Raw genomic sequence first — 18,444 nt, 5'->3', positions numbered from 1 at the left:
CATAAGAATTCCCATAGTGCACTATGTATAAACCTGTCATACCGTACCTAATGTGGTAACTATTTACTGTTTGCCTTATCTTCTAGAGATAAAATAAACAATAATTGTACTTTCTGTATAATTCCCAAGACCCAGTAAGTAGTTATTTTTAAGATAAATGAATGATTAATTTTTAAATAAAAAGTATAAAATTAGAAATGTCAATATGGCATACTTAAATACAAGATGGGTTTAACATTAATTTAATAAATGAAACAAATGTTTATTTAGCACCTATGATGTGACAGACATTATACTAACTGAGGAACAGTTATAAGGAAGATTACAACAAAAACATGATTATGAAGACATTTAAAATTTATCAGATGAGATAAGAATTTAACAACCAACTATAGATAAATGAAATATTATAGTATTAGGATGATCGCAAGAAAGATCTGTTGTCCACTCTGAGATCAAGGTATTTAGAGCCTACCTTCTTCCCCACCAAGTCTGCAGATATCTTCTAAGAATAATTCCATCTTCTCTGGTGAAGTGGTTTTTTTTCAGGTGTCATCTCTCTCCTCAATTTCAAACCATTTATTCTATTCTGATTGGAGTCTCCAGTTTATGCTGTCTTTCAAAGCTTAACCATTCAAAGTTGTTGAGTCATTGCCTGATTTTGGCTTCTTCCCAGGATGCTGTAATATAGAATACATCCCTTGGCTCCACCTTCTATGGCCTTCCCATAAGCAATGGCTACCCAGCCTCAGGCTGCAGCTCCAAGGAATTCATCCAACATTTCTGCCTCTACTTGACTGGAAAGGGGAATCATAAAGCCAGAATAAAAAAGAAGGTTTACTCTTTCTGACTGGATTGAAAGGTGAAGGCTATAAGGAGCAACAACATTTGAGTTGGTCCTTACCTTTCCCGACAGGTAAAAATAATAAGGGGAAGGAACTCCAGGTAGAAAGGTCTTCCTGACTGAGCAATGGCATAAAATATGAAATAGAGAGGTCGTCAGAGAAAGTCAGGTAGACTAGTCCACTTTAGTCTCATGCAATTATATGTCAAGTATGGAAGCAGATTAAGTAGGTTACAAAATACCAAGTGCCAGGGTAAAGGTTATTTTAAAAATCAAGGGAAATTCTATCTTCCTGGAAAAAAGCAATGAAATCCATTTGGCAAAGAGAATGGGTTACAAATGATAACAACTTAAAAAAGAAGAAGGAAAAAGAAGAACAACAGCAGGACTTCATGAAATTGGCCTTAATGCAATCTCAAAGCTATTTGAGTTACTTGCCAGAGTACTTTAGTCAAATAAATTTCCTTCTTCAATTCAGTTTTCTTGTCCACAAAAAAGAACAAATTTCTCCCTCAATTATACTTTAAAAGCATCTACTTTATTGATTTGTTATGACTTTTCTATATGTTTATGCAACTGTATATTTGTTGGGCCTTATATCTTCTCATTTCAATTGTCAATTTTGAGAATTTGACATTTTATCATGTGTTTCATTTGATTAGAGCAAATCCTAAAGATGTTGCTTTTGTTTTTAATATATCATATCATTTTACTTAGAACTTTAAGTACAAAGGAATTATAATGGCAAAAAGGATTCAATTCCCAAATACAATGTAACCTAGAAGTATTCCATTTTATCACAGTGGACAGGTATCAATTATACACTAAAGAGAAAAATAATACTAGGATTATTGTACTTCCATTTTTTCCTAAAGTTTTTCCAGTTACATTCTCATCTTGTGTAAAATTTTATATTTTCTTTTAACCAAATAATCATAAATATCTCATATGCCTGTCTGCCTGTCTATATGCACAGTCAACAAGAAAGTAAAATAAATCATTTAAGTGTGTCTGCATTTCATTTTTTGGGTTTTTGCATATCAAGATACAATTTCAAAATACAGCAGATTTGGATGCCCTGAAAATAAAAGTGGAGAGCCATTATGGTTGACAACATTATAAAAATTTCCATTTTTTTCTTAATGAAATTATCCTTCATAGAAAAAAAAATATGTTTTCCTGTGAATTATGTGTTTGGATCTGAATAAAGAAAAGATGGTCCTTTACTTATCTTTCCCCCACACACAACAAGGGAAAAGTCTTTGTGACTCTAAATTTTAAAAGGCAAAAACACAGGAATAAACTGTGTGTGGTTTTGTTTTGGTTTGGGGTTTGGGTTTTTTGTTTGTTTGTTTGTTTATTTCGAAAGCTTACAGAACTGGGACTGTTTGAAAACCACACTCACACAAGCAGCCACTGATAATTTTTTTTTAAAGATTTATTGGGACGTCTGGGTGGCTCAGTGGTTGAGCATCTGCCTTTGGCTCAGGGCGTGATCCTGGAGTCCCGAGATCGAGTCCCCCATCGGGCTTCCTACACGGTGCCTGCTTCTCCCTCTTCCTATATCTCTGCCTCTGTGTGTGTGTGTGTGTGTGTGTGTGTGTCATGAATAAATAAATAAAATCTTTTTAAAAAAAGATTCATTGATTGCTTGATTTTAGACAGAGCCTAAGCAGGAGTGGGGGTAGAGGGAGGTGCAGAAAGAGAGGAAGGAGAGAAGCAGATTTGGTGCCAGACTACATCGGGCCCAATCTCAGGACTCTGAGATCATGACCTGAACCGAAATCAAGAATCGGGTGCCTAACCAACTGAGCCACCCAGCACCTCTGATAATAGATTTCTCCTCCTTCTTTTTTCTTCCACATCACTTCATGCTGTTGGCCACAAACTTCTCAAAATATTCTGCCTCATGGTACCCCACTTGCCTAGTTCTCTGTCTACCTCTCTTGCTGCTCCTCATTTTGTCTTCCTCACTCTATATCACCTGTGTATTCCATAAATGTCAACAATTTTCAGAGCTCTACCCCCCACTCTCTATCCTTCCCTTTATATTTTTCCCCAGAAAATCTCCTTAAGTATGGCTTAAGGAGCTATTTATGTATTGATAAACTTAAACTCTATTATTCCCAGCAGAGATCTCTCCTCTGACTTCTAGATTCCTATCTCCAACAATTTACTGGATATTTCTTTCCTGACAACCTTCAAGTACTTCATGAAATAGACTCCCAACTGAACTCACTGCATTTTATAAAAATTTACTTCTCCTTGTATAAGACTCCAGCAGTTGCACAAAGAGAAATCTGACAATGAACCCTGATTCTTCCTCTTGCTCACCACGTGTATCAGTCAAGCACCAAATCCCATAGGTCCCACCTTCTTACTATTGCTTAAATTCTTCCTTGACTTCCCAACCTATCAACAATATCTGCAATCAGGCCATCATCAGCTCGTATTGTCTAAGCTTTCTAAGTCCTCTCCTTGCCCCCAGACACACTCTCATTGCCAGACCACCAAAATCCTTCTCCAAACTTTAGTGATATTTAAACTAAAATAAATCTAATGGGGTCATTCCCCCACTTAAATTTCTGCTCTCCCCCACTGCCTACAAAGGTTCATGTTTTAGTATGGTCTTTTATGATGGCTCTAAGTCCCTATCCTTAGAGAGTTTACTGTTTGACTGGGAATAAATTTTTTTTAAAAAAGTAAATAAAAAATTTCACTAGCATGTGCTTGAACTCCAGAACAAAAGAAAAAAAATTCCAGGATTTTTTCTAAGGAACAGAGAAGCAGCAACAAACCATTCTTCCTACTCTTTGTGCCCCATATTAAGACGACTTTAGGCACACTTGAGAAAAAAGTGTGAGCTCACCATTTTAAAAGACTTTAATGTGCAATGCAGAGGTGTTATAGACTACTATAGTGAGGCATAAATTAATTTCACTTTTGTCCCATGAAAATCAATGTAAACATGCATGGTCCACAGGGTAGGGTTTCTAAAATAAGCTAAGAATGTGTATACTCCTCCATTTAAAAAGAAAATTCAGTCATATTCACCTCTCCCAGATTACAATATTGTTTCCTGAAGAACTTCTATTAAAATGAGTCCATTATCAGTGACTAACTACTGTTAGTTCACCCTTTGAAGACTGTCTTCCACTAAGCTATATTATGTAATATTAAGTAGCACACAGAGTTGGGACCTGAGTTTCCCACTGATAATTTTTAAAGAACTATTAGATATTCATGATTACACAATAAAATCAAGAAAATGAAATTTAATAGGACATTTTTTCACAACGTTGGCTTAGCACTCACTTATCACCTCCCTATAACGATAGTAGTTGCATTCCTATTTTGAATAATGATACAAGTAGGTGATACACACATAAGTCTACATGTGGCAGAGCCAAACTAGGGTAGAGGGAAAGAAATGCTTCTTGCACCATTCCCAGTGGTGCATTCTGACCAGAGTAGGCCTCTTGGAAAGGCCTCTTGGAGCTAGCCTCCATTATGAGGTGGGAAAGGCCTCTTGGAGCTAGCCTCCATTATGAGGTGGGAAAGGCCTCTTGGAGCTAGCCTCCATTATGAGGTGGGAAAAGAGCACTGACCATGCCCAAGGTCGAAAACACTGTAATCTCGGACCAGAAACATGCCATTCAGTCTAGCCTGTGATTGCATCTCATACGATTACTCTGCATTACCAATGTATAATTTAGCAAATCACACTGTTTCCAAATTAATGAAAACTAAGTACATGTTGCGTCAGTATACTTGCTGAGTTCCACATAGCATAATTATGAGTTGGCTTAAGAACAATATGTGATTCAAAGGCTTGTCCACATTTTGCACAGGGTTTTACAAGAGAAATTCATAAACTATACGTGACAATAACTATTTGCATTGTTAGTACCGAATTTTATATGCCTATTTTCCTCATAGAGTAAAATAAGATCATTTTGACCAAATATGAACCGTGCCCTACCCCTTATTCAAGGATTTATGGACTACAATCCACTGGAGACCAACAATGATATTGAGAAAAAGGGATGTAACCTGAGCACTATAATACATTTGAAACTGAACTTATTAACTATAGTGTATGGTCTTGATGACTACATGTACAACACAACTTTAAAAAAAAAATCAGTTTTTGTGTTAAGGAGACAAAGGGCATATTATTACCTAAAGCTTGGTGGGTTTCCATTCAGACCAAACAACTTTGAACCCCATCAGAAATTATACAAGAATAATGAATATATTTTTCATACAAATACGTGTGTGTATATGTATGACACTTAGAAGAGAAAACAACATTGGCAGAAGGAAAGAATGTATTGATCCTTATTATTATATGTTTTCCCCCCAGATGTAACAAAACAGTATATGTAAAATATAATGAATTGCATACCTGATCAAGTCAGCTGGATTTGCACTTTCACCCATCATATCCAGTATACTACACCATGAATAAGCACATTCTTGGTACATGAGTGCATAAGTCATTTGTATATTTTTGTTATTCACATTCATATATTAGAAAAGAGCGATGTCTTAGAAAATAAGTTCATTAGTATTCTCATTCCCTCTTTGTCATACACACAGGAACAATGCAATCTTAGCATCAAACAAGGATCCCAGTTTCTTTAACATATAATTCCAGTTTATTTATTCACTTTTTAAATTAATAAAAAGGAAAGTGATATCATGGTACTCAAGCAGTGAGCCTCACATATGCATAAGTACATGAGTGTAGTATGTGTTTGTGTGTGTGTATATATACACATATGTATATGTATATATACCCAAAGCTTCACAGATGCATAAGTGCATGACTGTAGCATACATGTATAAATAATGTATTTACACACACAGAGCTTTTCCTTTAATGCTATATATGTGTTTCTAAAAGGAAATCCATAAATGCCTGGTTAAACTAAATTTTACAGTACAATTAGAAATAAATCATATTCAAACTGTAGACCTGAAATATTGACTGATGTTTTATTTTTTTTCTAGAATTCCTCTGACCATAACCATCAATTTTTGTTTAGACTGACAGTCTCCCCTTAGGTGCTCTTCCTTTGTCTCCATTCACAGAACTTAAGGGCTGCAAAGTCCTATATCAAGTTTTTAGCCAGAGGCTAAAAAGTTAACTTTTCAGCCTGGGTGACCAAGAATAGAACTAGCAAATGAGTCTTCCTAATTATAATACTTTTTAAAAACACAAACTTTAAATTGGGAATCATAAATGTGTAGTTAATATTAAAAAGTAATATTATTTCAAAGCTATTACAAAGTTACTGTAATCAAAAGAGTTAGTAATGGCATAAGGATAAATATATAGATTAATGAAATAGAATGAAGAGTCCAGAAATAACCCTTATACTTGTGGTCAATTGACTTTAGAAGATAAATAATACTAAAACAACTGGATATCCATATGCAAAAGTATGCAGTTGAACCCCTAACTCACACCACATATAAAAACTAACTAAAAATGGATCAAAGACCTAAATATAAAAGTTATAACTATAAAACTCTTAGAAGGAAGCATAGACATAAATCTTTGTAATTTTTAATAAGGCAATTGCTCCTCAGTTATGGCAGCAAAAGGGCAAGCAACTCAAATTAATAAGAGATAAATTTGACTTCAGCAAAATTAAAAAAAAAAGGTCCCTCAAAAGACACCTTTAAAAAGTGAACACAGTCCACAGAATGGTAGGAAAGATTTGCAGAGCATATATCTGATAACGCTCTAATACTGACAATAAAGAATAATTATGAATCAATAACAAAAAAACAAAACTTGGTTTAAAATGGGCAAAGATTTGAATAGACATTTCTTTAAAGAAAGCATACAATAGCTAGTAAGTATATGAAAAGTACAAGATACTCAGTATCACTGTAAGGTATCTCTTCACACCAATTGGGATGGCTACAGTCACAAAGATAGAAAATAACAGGTGTTAGCAAGGATTTGAGAATTGGAACCTTCATATGCTGGCAGAGGGAATATAAAATGATACTCACTTTAGAAAACAGTTTGGTAAAAAGAAAGAAAGAAAGAAAGAAAGAAAGAAAGAAAGAAAGAAAGAAAGAAAGAAAGAAAGAAAGAAAGAAAGAAAAGCAGTTCGGCAGTTGTTAAAAAAATTAAACAGAAAATTACCGTATGACCAAAATTCCACTCTTAGTTATATACCCAAGAAAAATGAAAGCATATGTTTACAAAACACACACACACTAATGTCCATAACAGCATTCACAATAACCAAGACGTGGAAACAGCCCAAATGTCCATCAGCTGACAAATGGATAAATAAAGTGTGGTATGTCCATATAATAGAGTATTAATAAACCATAAAAAAATGAAGTGCTAATAAATGTTACAACATGGGTAAGTCTTGGAAATACTATAGTAAGGGAAAGAAATCAGACACAAATCTCAAGTATTGTATAATTATATAATATGAACAGAACAGGCAAGTCTGTAGAAACACTACATAGAATGGGGAGTAACTATTTATGACAATGGGGATTTAGGAAAATCTTCTGAATTTATTTAGTGGTATGGTTCCACAACTTTGCAAATACTCTAAAGACTACTATGCTGTACTTAAATGAACAGTATTTGAATTTATTATTTAAAATAAATAAAGAGTTTTATTTATTTTATTTTATTTTTTATGATTTAAAAAAAATTTAAGTCGTGTCTACACCCAGTTTGGGGTTTGATCTCACAACTCTGAGATCAAGAGTCCCATGCTCTTCTGACTGAGCCAGCCAGGAACCCTTAAATGGTGAATTTTATGGTATGTTATTTAGATCTCAATAAAAAATGAAAAAGAAGTATTAAAATAATGAAAATTTGGGACAAAATACAAGGCGGTGAAATTTGGGATGCTTCTCCATGAATGTCCACCCCTGAGGTTGAGTAAATAGCTCACTGTGAGCCCTTCTTCCTAGTTAAGGCCCTTCTGGGATGTAGTCACAGCTCAGCTTCTGTCTGTAACTCTGATCATTTTGTGCTTACTATTCTTTTTCTACCATATTCACACACTATTCTCTTGAATTGGGAAGCTTATAAGATCTATCGTGTTTTGCCTTTCCAATATCCATCCTGTTTTTCTTCCTAATAGCAAGAGTGTAAAAGAGACAAAGTCACATTATTATTCATCCAACCATCCACACTTGCCACATTTTCCCATTGTTTTTCCTACTTTAGAAGCCAGCAACCTGAATTAAAACCAAGTTTGATGATACTTTTACAGTTATGTAACAGCCAGATTCTTCCAAGTCTATTTCTATGGTTTTTTTAAAAAGTGTATAGACATTTTCACCCTGAACGTTCACAGATGGGTCCCTCTTCATACTTTTCCATAACTATCAACCTGCTAATAGAGCTGCTACATTCAACCTTTCACAGTCTCTGAGGATTCACTTCTAAACTTGTAATTTGTCTCTTTCATCTTCATTTCACTGAAATTCCAACCTCAGTTTGCTAATGACCTCCAAATTGCCAAAGCCAGGATTTTTTCCCAGGTTCTGATACAAATTTACTTCTCTGAAACATTTGATACTGTTAGAAATGCCACTTTCTCCAAGTTGTCATTTTCTCTTTCAACAAAGTAAACAAATTCTTTAGCTGATCTTTTTCTACTGTCTTGTCCCAAGGCACAAAGGTTTTCTGGAAATGGTGAGACAGACAGAAGTCATCAAAACATACATATCACACATTCAATAGTTGTTTGATCACAGGCAACTAACATCTCAGAGTCTCACTTCTTATTTTCCTGTAAATTGGAGATCTCCCAAGGTTTTTGTAAGAATGACATGAAATATGGTATTTAAATTTCTTAACAGTGGCCTTACACAGAAATAGTATTTTTTCCATGATTAGTATTATTTTTTCATCATCATCACAACCACTATTATTATATTGCATTTTGTAGTAATCAACCTTAGACTCTTTATACTCCGTTCTGTGCTGCTCTCTCTCCAAATGATCTTGGAATCCTCTGCTGGACTGGGATGTTGCATGTCCTCCTACCCACCCCCTATCCAAAGTGCAATTAATCATCTCTGTCAACAACCATTAAACATCACTATGTCATGATGGCATCTCCATTCTCTCAGCATCAGGTTTGAAAGCCTGGTGTCAGCTTTGATTCTTCCTTACTATTAAGGAAAGAATTTGTTCCCAAGTTTACTCAACTACATCTCTGTAACATTTCCTGAATGCCTCCCCTGAAGCCAGGCCCTCACTGTATCTCACTTACATCAGTGGTTCCTAGCAAAATATCACAATCTAAATCCAGATTGCTGGCACCAACTCACACCTTCCAAATCATAATCTCCAGAGTAAGGCCAAGAAGTCAGTTAGATTGACAAGTTTCCAGTGGTCAGACGTAGAAACCAATGGCATATGCTAGGGAAACAATTTCTGACAGTCTAACTTCAAGATCAGCTCTTTTCAATGTTTCTTCTCACCCTATAATGCCAAGTATAATTTCCCAAAGTTTAGCTTACCAAGTACTACCCTCAAATATGAACTACCTCTCTACTACCTACAAAGTTCAATCTTAATTATTCATCATTCATTCATCAAAATCCATTTCAGGGGCAGCCCAGATGGCCCAGTGGTTTAGCACTGCCTTCGGCCCAGGGCCTGATCCTGGAGACCTGGGGATCATGTCCCATGTTGGGCTCCCTGAATGGGGCCTGCTTCTCCATCTGCCTGTATCTCTGCCTCTCTCTCTCTCTCTCTCTCTCTCTCTCTCTCTCATGAATAAATAAATAAGATATTTTAAAAAATTCATTTCAGCATCTACAGTATAGTCAAATGAAAACCAAGGTTTAAACCTTTGAGAAGCAAACAATCTAAAGTTGGCAAGAGACACATAGCTCGGAGGAGACTGTAAGAGTGGGGGTGATGGACATCGGCATCTATTCAATGCTTCTAACTTGCTAAATAAAGGATCTACAATTGAAACTAATTTTCTCCTTATCTTGGCATTCAAAGCCTCCACTGTCAGGCTGTACCCTTATTTATCCCCATTACCCAGGTTCCAATCAAAATAAACAGTTCCCAAATTTTCCACAAAAACTCTGCATCTTTTTGTCATAAATTTTGGTTTATAGTTTGCTCTCTGGCTAGCATGTCTCCTGATACAATCCTATTTTCTTGTGCCCAAGTCGTTGTCATCTTCTATGTCTGAACTACACCAATTCCCCAAACAGGAAATGAGTTCTTCCTATTACTCTGAGCTATGTGGAATGGAGTGCCTTCTACCTTAATTTGATATCTTTCCTGTTTATTACATATCACTGACTATTTGAACAATGCATCTTTCCATGAATCCTCACAGAACCTACCATATACCATAAATGTTTAATTAATGAACACAGATAGATAACTAATAGGTAAATAATACCTGGATTCTGGTACCTATTAGGAACTTTATCTGATGAGAAAAAGTTCACTAAGATGACATTATCAGTATAAAATGATAACTGGTTAAGTTAATAATAATAGGACATCTAATCAATTTCCATCACTATATTGCTAAATCAGTCTGCATAGTAATACCATGTCTAGTGGTTAGTTGGCAACAATTTATGTGCATGTTTAACTGTGAACTATGCTTTTACTAGCCTAGGAAACTACTGAAATATACCAAGAATATTGCCTAACTTTCTTGAGAAAACCTATACAGAACTGGAAGATGCTAATCACTATATTGTGATCTGAAATGTGGGAATGCCTCTGTGTGAATGTTTATATATGTGTATATCCAGATACATAAACACTCTGGAGATTATGTGCAATGCTGTGAAGTGAACATCACATTTTAAAACAAAACAAAGTCAAGCCCAAACCTGACCAGGAAAATTCTTTTTTTTTTTTTTGGAAAATTCTATGCACAGCTAAACAGGTAATTCTACTAAACTTAAAGTTTTCACTTAATTAGGTTTAGTATCACAGTAGTAAGATAAAACATAATAGGTATGAATGACATTTGAGGAAGCCAATCCTATGTTGACACAGACACAAAGCAGACAGTTAATCTATACTTTTTCACCTCGGGCAAAAAAAAAAGAAATTATACAATGGATTTTATAGCCACACTACTTCATATGGAATACGTTACCACAAGCAAAGCCATTGTTTTGAAGATAAAAAAAAAAAAAACCAGCTAGAACTAAAGAACTTAACATGATTTTCCAGGGGCTTAAAATGTTCCGTAACAGTCTGCCGTACCACGGGAGTAAGTGGTTCAAATTTAGGTAACAGAATGCAAATGAAACCATTAGAAAGGGAATGAATTTTAAAATAAACAGGCAAATTATAACCGTAGGTCATTTTTATAAATTAATGTAACCTTAAAAGTGAATTACATTTAATGTTCAAATATGCATTAGTACTAGTTTCTCCAAGACATCTCTCATAGATACTGGCTTAAATTCCAACATTCAGAGCTCACATATCACATTCTATTCCTGGTTTCTGAAACAAAGTGCTTCTCACTGATAATCACCAAGGACAATAGATAACAAGAAGATAAATTAAGAGGGATACCTGAGACCCTGACCTCTTTCTACAGGCAAAGATCTTAGGTTATGAAGAAAAGAAAATTCAAGACAAATTCAGTCAACATTTAAATTTATGTATCCAGGATTACCATTAGCATAATCAACATAAAAATTACCTACTCTATTTCCACCCAGGACAGGGCAAGGAAAAATTAGCTTCAATTTCAACAGCAGCAGAAATTTAGGTGCGATATGAGGAAGAGTTCCCAGACTATTGAGTGCTATTAGGTTCTAGAATAGCCTGACAAAAAAGGCTGCAGAGTTTCCATCTCTGAAGATCCTTTTCTTTTCTTTTAAAAGGTTTTATTTATTATCATGAGAGACACACACAGAGAGAGAAAGAGGCAGAGACATAGGCAGAGGGAGAAGCAGGCTCCCCACAAGGAGCCCGATGTGGAACTCGATCTGGAGTCCCGGGATCAGGACCTGAGCTGACAGCAGACACTCAACTGCTGAGCCATCCAGGCATCCTCATCCCTAAGATCCTTAAGAATCAGATAGATTGCATCCATATAGGATGACTTAACCCAGAAGATAGAGATTGCTAAATTTGTGACTCATGAAGGTCCTTCTGATTTTATTTCATACACTTAAAAACTGGGTAAGTCAAGAAAACTTTTACTGACTGCCTCCAACACAAATGAACATTTCCCAACAATGCTTTGTCACTTAGTCCTTAAAATCAACCTATGAGATAGGCATAATCCTCAGTTTCCAGATCTAAAGGCTGAAACTCAGACAGAGGTTCCATAATTAACAGAATTAGGGGAGTCATTATTTAAAGCTAGGTTTGCCTCACTTCAAATCTCATTTCATTGCACTAGTTTTTACATGTAAGCAAACAAGGGATATTAATACTTGGCTCCCTTGGCAAGTAAGTAGGATATCACAGGCTGCATTTCTGAGCACTAGAGATCGTCAAACACATACTCATCACACATCATTTGATTGCCCAGTTTGAGCATAGCAACATCACAAGGGATTTGCCAGTGGATTGGTTCCAATTCAAGCACAACAAGAAGCCATCATTATCACGTATGTATGCTTGAAGGTGTCCTAGACCAAAACAGGCAGCCATGTTTTCTCTTTTTCAGATAGAGTGAATAAAAGTGCTAGTTGGGGTCGGTACAAATTGCCTCTACAAGTCTTCTATGAACCAGATAGAATTATATGGAAGAAAATCTCTGATTGTCAGCCATGGGCTCATCTATAACCCTGTGCAGTTCCTAAACAAATACATAAAACCCTATCAATGGGGGTAGGACGCATTAAAGGAAAGAATCAGCACAGTTCAATATAAATCTATTGTCTTAGTTTGTTCAGGCTGCTCTAAGAAAATACCATAGCTACCATGGGTAGCTTATAAACAACAGAATTTCATTTCTTACATTTCTGGAGCCTGGATGTCCAAGATCACGTTGCCAGCAGGGTGCCAAAGGGCTGGTAAGGACCCTCTTGCAGGCTGCAAACTGCTGACTTCTCCCCAGGTCTTCACATGATGAAACTGTGAGCCAGCTTTCTGGGACCTCTTTTTATAAAGGTGTTAATCCCATTCACAGGGACTCTGCACTCATGACCCAATCACCTTCCAAAGACTTCACCTTCTAATACCTTCACTTCAGGGACTAGAATATTTTAATATGTGAATTTTGGCAGGTCACAGATATTCAGACCATAGCACCTATCATTACTGCTAGAAAAATAACTCCTCAAACCTGTTCTATGAATGATGAGTCAGTAGGATCTTCTATTTATATAAAGGACAATGCACTACTTAATCAGAAAAAGAAAGTAATGCTAAATTAAAATACAAGAAAGGGCTCTAGCCTATTCTCTTTGAAACTTGAGGCTAATGTGTTTTAATTAGACTTTAAAAAGAGATCTTTGCAAACATTGTAATGGGCCAATTTATAGAATCAAAAATGTGTCTGAGAAAATGAATTTCTTAAATTTCAAAGAGAAATTAAATTCAGAAAACTGCCAATGAAATATTTACATTTTTCACATCTGTTTACTTGCTGAGTTCTGTCTTTGACAGGAGCTGCATGGACTCTTTTCTTAATCCAAGGTCAGTGGATAACAGGGTGAGTTGTATTTAAAGTATGAGATTTTCTCTTCTCTTCTGAGTAATTATTGTATTAGTTGACCTTGGCAAAACCTAATGTGAAATACTGTTGCCAAGTGAAAATGACACAGAACTAGGAATAAGAAAGTCAATGCTTTAGTCAGAATTTTATCCATGATAGAGAAAACGGTTTGATATTAATCTGTTTCTTACTTGAAAAGAAATATTTCAATAGTATCTGAGAATAAAAGTATATATTCAGGAACAATTCAAATAAAATAAAACAGTTGAAATGCTAAAACACAACTTACTTCAATGAGGTGACTGACTGCTTCCTTTAATTATAGGATAAATTAAGTAATAAACCCATATTAATTATTGAAACTTCCAGCATGAACGGGAGCTTTTGAAGTAAAAATATCTTCCATTGTTTAGTGTGATGCCACTCCCACTGTCATCTTTCCCTCCTGGCACTGAATACCTCTCCATTCAGAGGGAGAGGCCAAGAGTGCAGGTTGCTAGGTGTTTTTGCAGCTACTCTCTACTCCAATTCTTATGCAACAGTTTTCACATTTAACTTTTAAAAAGGCAAAAGTGGATTTGCTAAAAAAGGAAGGAAAGAAATAGGAACAGTTTTTTTTTTTCTTGTCACCTCTATGGATTAAAGAACTTTGTCACTTGCAGTCAAATTTGCATTCAAAACTAAGATTCACAAAGGAATGGACACTAAGGAAAAAAGCACTAAAGGACAGTCAGATCTGCTCCAATCTCTACTATACTATCAACCAGCTGGTGACACTGGGCCTTAGCTTCTCCTGGCTTCTTTAGTTTTCATCTCTAAAATGAGAAAATGCAATTATATTATTTCTAAATGGTCTTTAAAACACTCTCATACTAAATAACAGTAGGTTTAATATCCATTTTCCCAAATATCCATTTGTTTTATGCCTCTTCTGCACGAATCAAAGCAAAGTCACAAAGTAAGAAAGCAAAAAGGAGAAGAAAAGCAGGATCATTATCACCATTTTCATCAGTTATGAAGTAAGAATAATAATCCCCATTTCTGTGGAGCAGTTTTGAGAAAAGGATTAATTTAGATAAATAGAATGTCTAGAACAATCTAATGCTTTGTATGAGGTGACTTGAGTCTCCTGTCCTAATGACCTTTTTTTTTTACTCTTTATAGAGGCACTCATATAGGAACCTCAAAAATTTACAGAAATTGGATGCAGAATCACTGGGCTATTTGGTTCTGGCAATGGGTATGTCAAAACTACCTTAATAATTAAATGCATCAGGCTCACTCGAAAGTAACATCTAGAATTATCCTTGGACTGATATCAGTGTTCTCTGCAGTACAATGCACAAAATTACATTTTAGCGTTAGGTAGCATATGCCCTCTCATTATGTTAAGGATCTCCATATATATACTTTTTCCCCTAAACAGTCTTAAAGGAGATACTTGCAACAATTAATCCAAGCTAATGTTAAGTGGTTTTCCTCAAATGATACTGCAAAGTCATTTCACTTCAACATCTAGGAGGCTATTAATGTTGTTTCCAATATGTATTCTCAGCCACTAAAACAAATTTTTATGTACCACAAGGCATTAATGTTTATGAAGAAGGGCCAGCATATGAGTGACAAGCAATTCCCATCTGCCTTTGCTGAATCTAGCATAAGCTTTATATTAATAAGTATGACACATTGAAGAATAAGACAGCAGGTCAGGTAAAACCATTCAACATCCAAAATCTATTTGCAGATACATATTAAAATAGACACAGCTATAAGAGCAAGTTGCACATTTCTCTTATTTCCTAAAAATAATCATTTATATTCATTTAAATGTCCCTCACTGGCTTGAACCATCTCATTATCACAGATCCAATGTACTCCATTCCTCCACTTTTTAGGCGATAAATCAATGGTTAATATTCTCTATAAAGACCTGCAGGTTTAGTAGAAGGGCACGAAGTCTCTGGAGGCACAGTTATGCTCCAATGGTCACTTTTCCACTTAGTAGGCTAATGACTTAGGTTAAACTAGTTTACCTGAATATGTTTCATTTTATTCATGATGTAAGGACTTCTCAGAGTTCCTGAAACAGTCAGGATCCAAAGAATACTAAGATCCCAAACCTTGCTCACAATGTGTAGTATTCGGTATAGAGTTACTGGATGGATGGATGGATGGATGGATAGATGGATGGATGAATGCTGCAGTCAATGATGTTAAGGTGATACCACAGGAGCTACATTTGAACATTTTGATATTTGGCCTTCTCATCTACCTTATTTCTTATATTTCATAACATACTGCTATCACAATTGGGCTGTGATTTTTAGAGTGGATGCTGGGTATGCTGCCTAGATTCCCTTTTCAGGACCAAAACACTCAATTTCTCCAGATACCAGGAGAGATGTCTATTGTTGACTTACATCTGAGTCCCTCTCTGAAAACTGCTTTTGACTGAAGGAAGATGCCTTGCCACAGTTATGCCTTCTCCCCAGGAGAAGACCGCATCCAGTGAGTGGTCCATTCTGGGGTCCAAAGGTCTTATCCTTTTATCTCAAATAGAACAACTCTGAGGAACCATTCAAAACCTCAGCTCTCCCAATGGGATCAGGTGAGGATCAGTCCATCATGCAGTATAGAAAGGGAAAAACTAGGCATTTTGAGAAATTTTAGACAAAGAGTATGAACTGACATTGATACCTAAGGACTCAAAAGATTATGCACCCCCAACACCCAACTAGAGTGTGGGTATATGGAAGCTAGGTAATAGAGTTCTAGCTCAAGTCGGCTTCATGTGGGTCCACTGGGTCTGTGTATCCAGCCAGTGGTCATTTACTGGTCTCTAATAGTACAACTGAAAAGAACATATTTGTAGATAGCAGAACTCCCAGGTTAGCTCATTGTCCTTTAAGATAAAAGTACTAGAGAAGGGAAGTCCTAGCTATTACCCTTCTCCTTGTTCTTTCAAGATAGTATATCAAAAACAATATCTGCTAACAGGGGAATAGCAGATATTAGTGTGAAACTTAAAGATCTAAAGGATCCAGGGGTCATAACCTCCATCATATTTCCTTTTAATTCACCATTCTGGCCTCTACAAAATCTATACGGTCTTGAAAGATGACAGTAAACTACCACAAACTTGACCAAGATGTAACTCCAATTCCAAGATGTGGAATTTTTACTAGAACAGACGAATACAGCCTGATGTGCATAGCCACTGAGCTGGTTAATAGATCCTTTCCTAACTCTATCAGAAAATATGTACAGAAACCATTCATACAGTGGGAAGGAAAACAGTAGAAATTTATGGTTTTACACTACAGTTATGTTAACTCTCTTGTCTTCTGGTTTTTTTTTTCCAAAGATTTTATTTATTTATTCATGAGTGACACAGAGAAAGGCAGAGGGAGAGGCAGGCTCCCTATGGGGAGGACTCGATCCCAGGACTCCAGAATCATGACCTGAGCCAAAGGTAGATGCTCAACCACTGAGCCACCCAGGTGCCCCTCTCTTGTCTTCTGTCATATTAAAGTCTGAGGAGATCTGAACCATCCTGGATGTTCTGAAAAACATGGCATTTATCATTAAGTCAATGAAATTAAGTTAATTAGACCAAGATGAGCAGGAAAAGAACAAAATGCTTTACATTCTAATGGAAGCATATTCCACACTTACGAAAACTTTTGAAAAGTGGCTTGGTAGTTATAAAACCACAGGAACTGGACAATAAAGATCTACCAAACACATTAAAGTTCTATTGCTTTAAATATTTTTTTAAAATATTTTATTTATTTGTTCATGAGAGACACACACACAGAGAGAGAGAGAGAGAGAGAGAGAGAGGCAGAAACATAGACGGAGAAGCAGACTCCATGCAGGGAGCCTGATGTGGGACTCAATCCTAAGACTCCAGGATCATGCCCTGGGCCGAAGGCAGGCGCCAAACCACTAAGCTCACAATGTGTAACCGCTAAGCCACCCAGGCGTCCCTGAAGTTCTAATTGCTTTAAAAAACACTCTCCTGGCCAAACCAAGTTTCTAATCTTTATATTTCAAAATCTTATTTTTTGTAATAAATAAACTAAAACATAGACAAAAGTTTGAAATCATCAGGACAGAGCTTAGTCTTACCTTACTCTGTGAATAGATATAAAAAAGTAGGCCTGGGTTCTGAAATAGTATTTTTTTTTTACATGATCTGTGTGTAGGAGCATAGTCCTTATTTTATAACAAATCTTTGTTAGAATGTTCAGTCTTTTTTTTAAACACATTCCTATGCAAGTGGCAATACTGGGCATGGGTGCCTGAGAGTGAGAGGGGGGAGGTATGGAAAAGGCTGCAAAGCTCGGCCCTGGTGTATATGAGTCAGGTCAAGGTAAAGGTACCGTGGGGGCAGGCCATGCCAAATTGAACCAGATTCAGTAAAGAAGTAGAGCATTCTCAGGGTCTCTCCACTTACTCAAGAAATCACCATCAAGAAAGAAGAGGGAATGGAAGCTGAGTTACTAATTGTCCAGTTCCAGACATGGGTAACCTTCAAGGATGTGGTTGTAATCCACACCAGGCAGGAGTAAAAGCAGCTTTATACTACTCAGTAGATTGTATTAAAAAATGCAATGCTCCAAAAAAAATAAGAACCCGGTTTTCTTGAGGCATCAGCTTTCCAAACAAATGTAAATCCTCTAATTGGAAAAGGCTTAGTAGCCAGGCTGGTAGAGCAAGTAATTCACTAAGACACCTGGTCAGATCAGAGACTGAATTAAATCAAATAATCAATTTCCAAAATAGCATTTCTGAGGATAAGTAATCCAAGACATTAAAATAGAAGAAATGGTAAGAAGTATTTCTAGGTAACTCTCATTAGGAATCTGGAAATGTAAAGATCAGTTGAAGAATTATCAGAGAAACAAGGAGAGACATTTG

The 18,444-nt window shown here is 36.1% G+C and overlaps 1 protein-coding gene across 6 annotated transcripts in view; it reads right to left on the bottom strand.

Annotated features, from left to right (window-relative positions):
- Positions 1 to 18,444, bottom strand: part of CTNNA2 (catenin alpha 2) — a 1,081,323-nt gene that overhangs the window by 1,025,884 nt on the left and 36,995 nt on the right. Inside the window, exons 1-2 of one of the 6 annotated variants that reach the window (XM_072767040.1) lie at positions 905 to 1,048; positions 476 to 797 (exon numbers count right to left, since the gene is read on the bottom strand). The exons of the other annotated variants lie outside the window; for them this stretch is intronic. Of the exons in view, the coding sequence (XP_072623141.1) occupies positions 476 to 521 (46 nt within the window). The 5' untranslated portion in view covers positions 522 to 797; positions 905 to 1,048. Of the gene's footprint in view, positions 1 to 475; positions 798 to 904; positions 1,049 to 18,444 lie in introns of those variants that run through there. 6 annotated transcript variants of the gene reach the window in all.

Source organism: Vulpes vulpes, chromosome 8 (genome assembly GCF_048418805.1).
Source record: "Vulpes vulpes isolate BD-2025 chromosome 8, VulVul3, whole genome shotgun sequence".
NCBI lineage: Eukaryota > Metazoa > Chordata > Mammalia > Carnivora > Canidae > Vulpes > Vulpes vulpes.
Note: the sequence above shows the minus strand (reverse complement) of the source record. Positions and strands in the feature narration are given on the sequence as shown.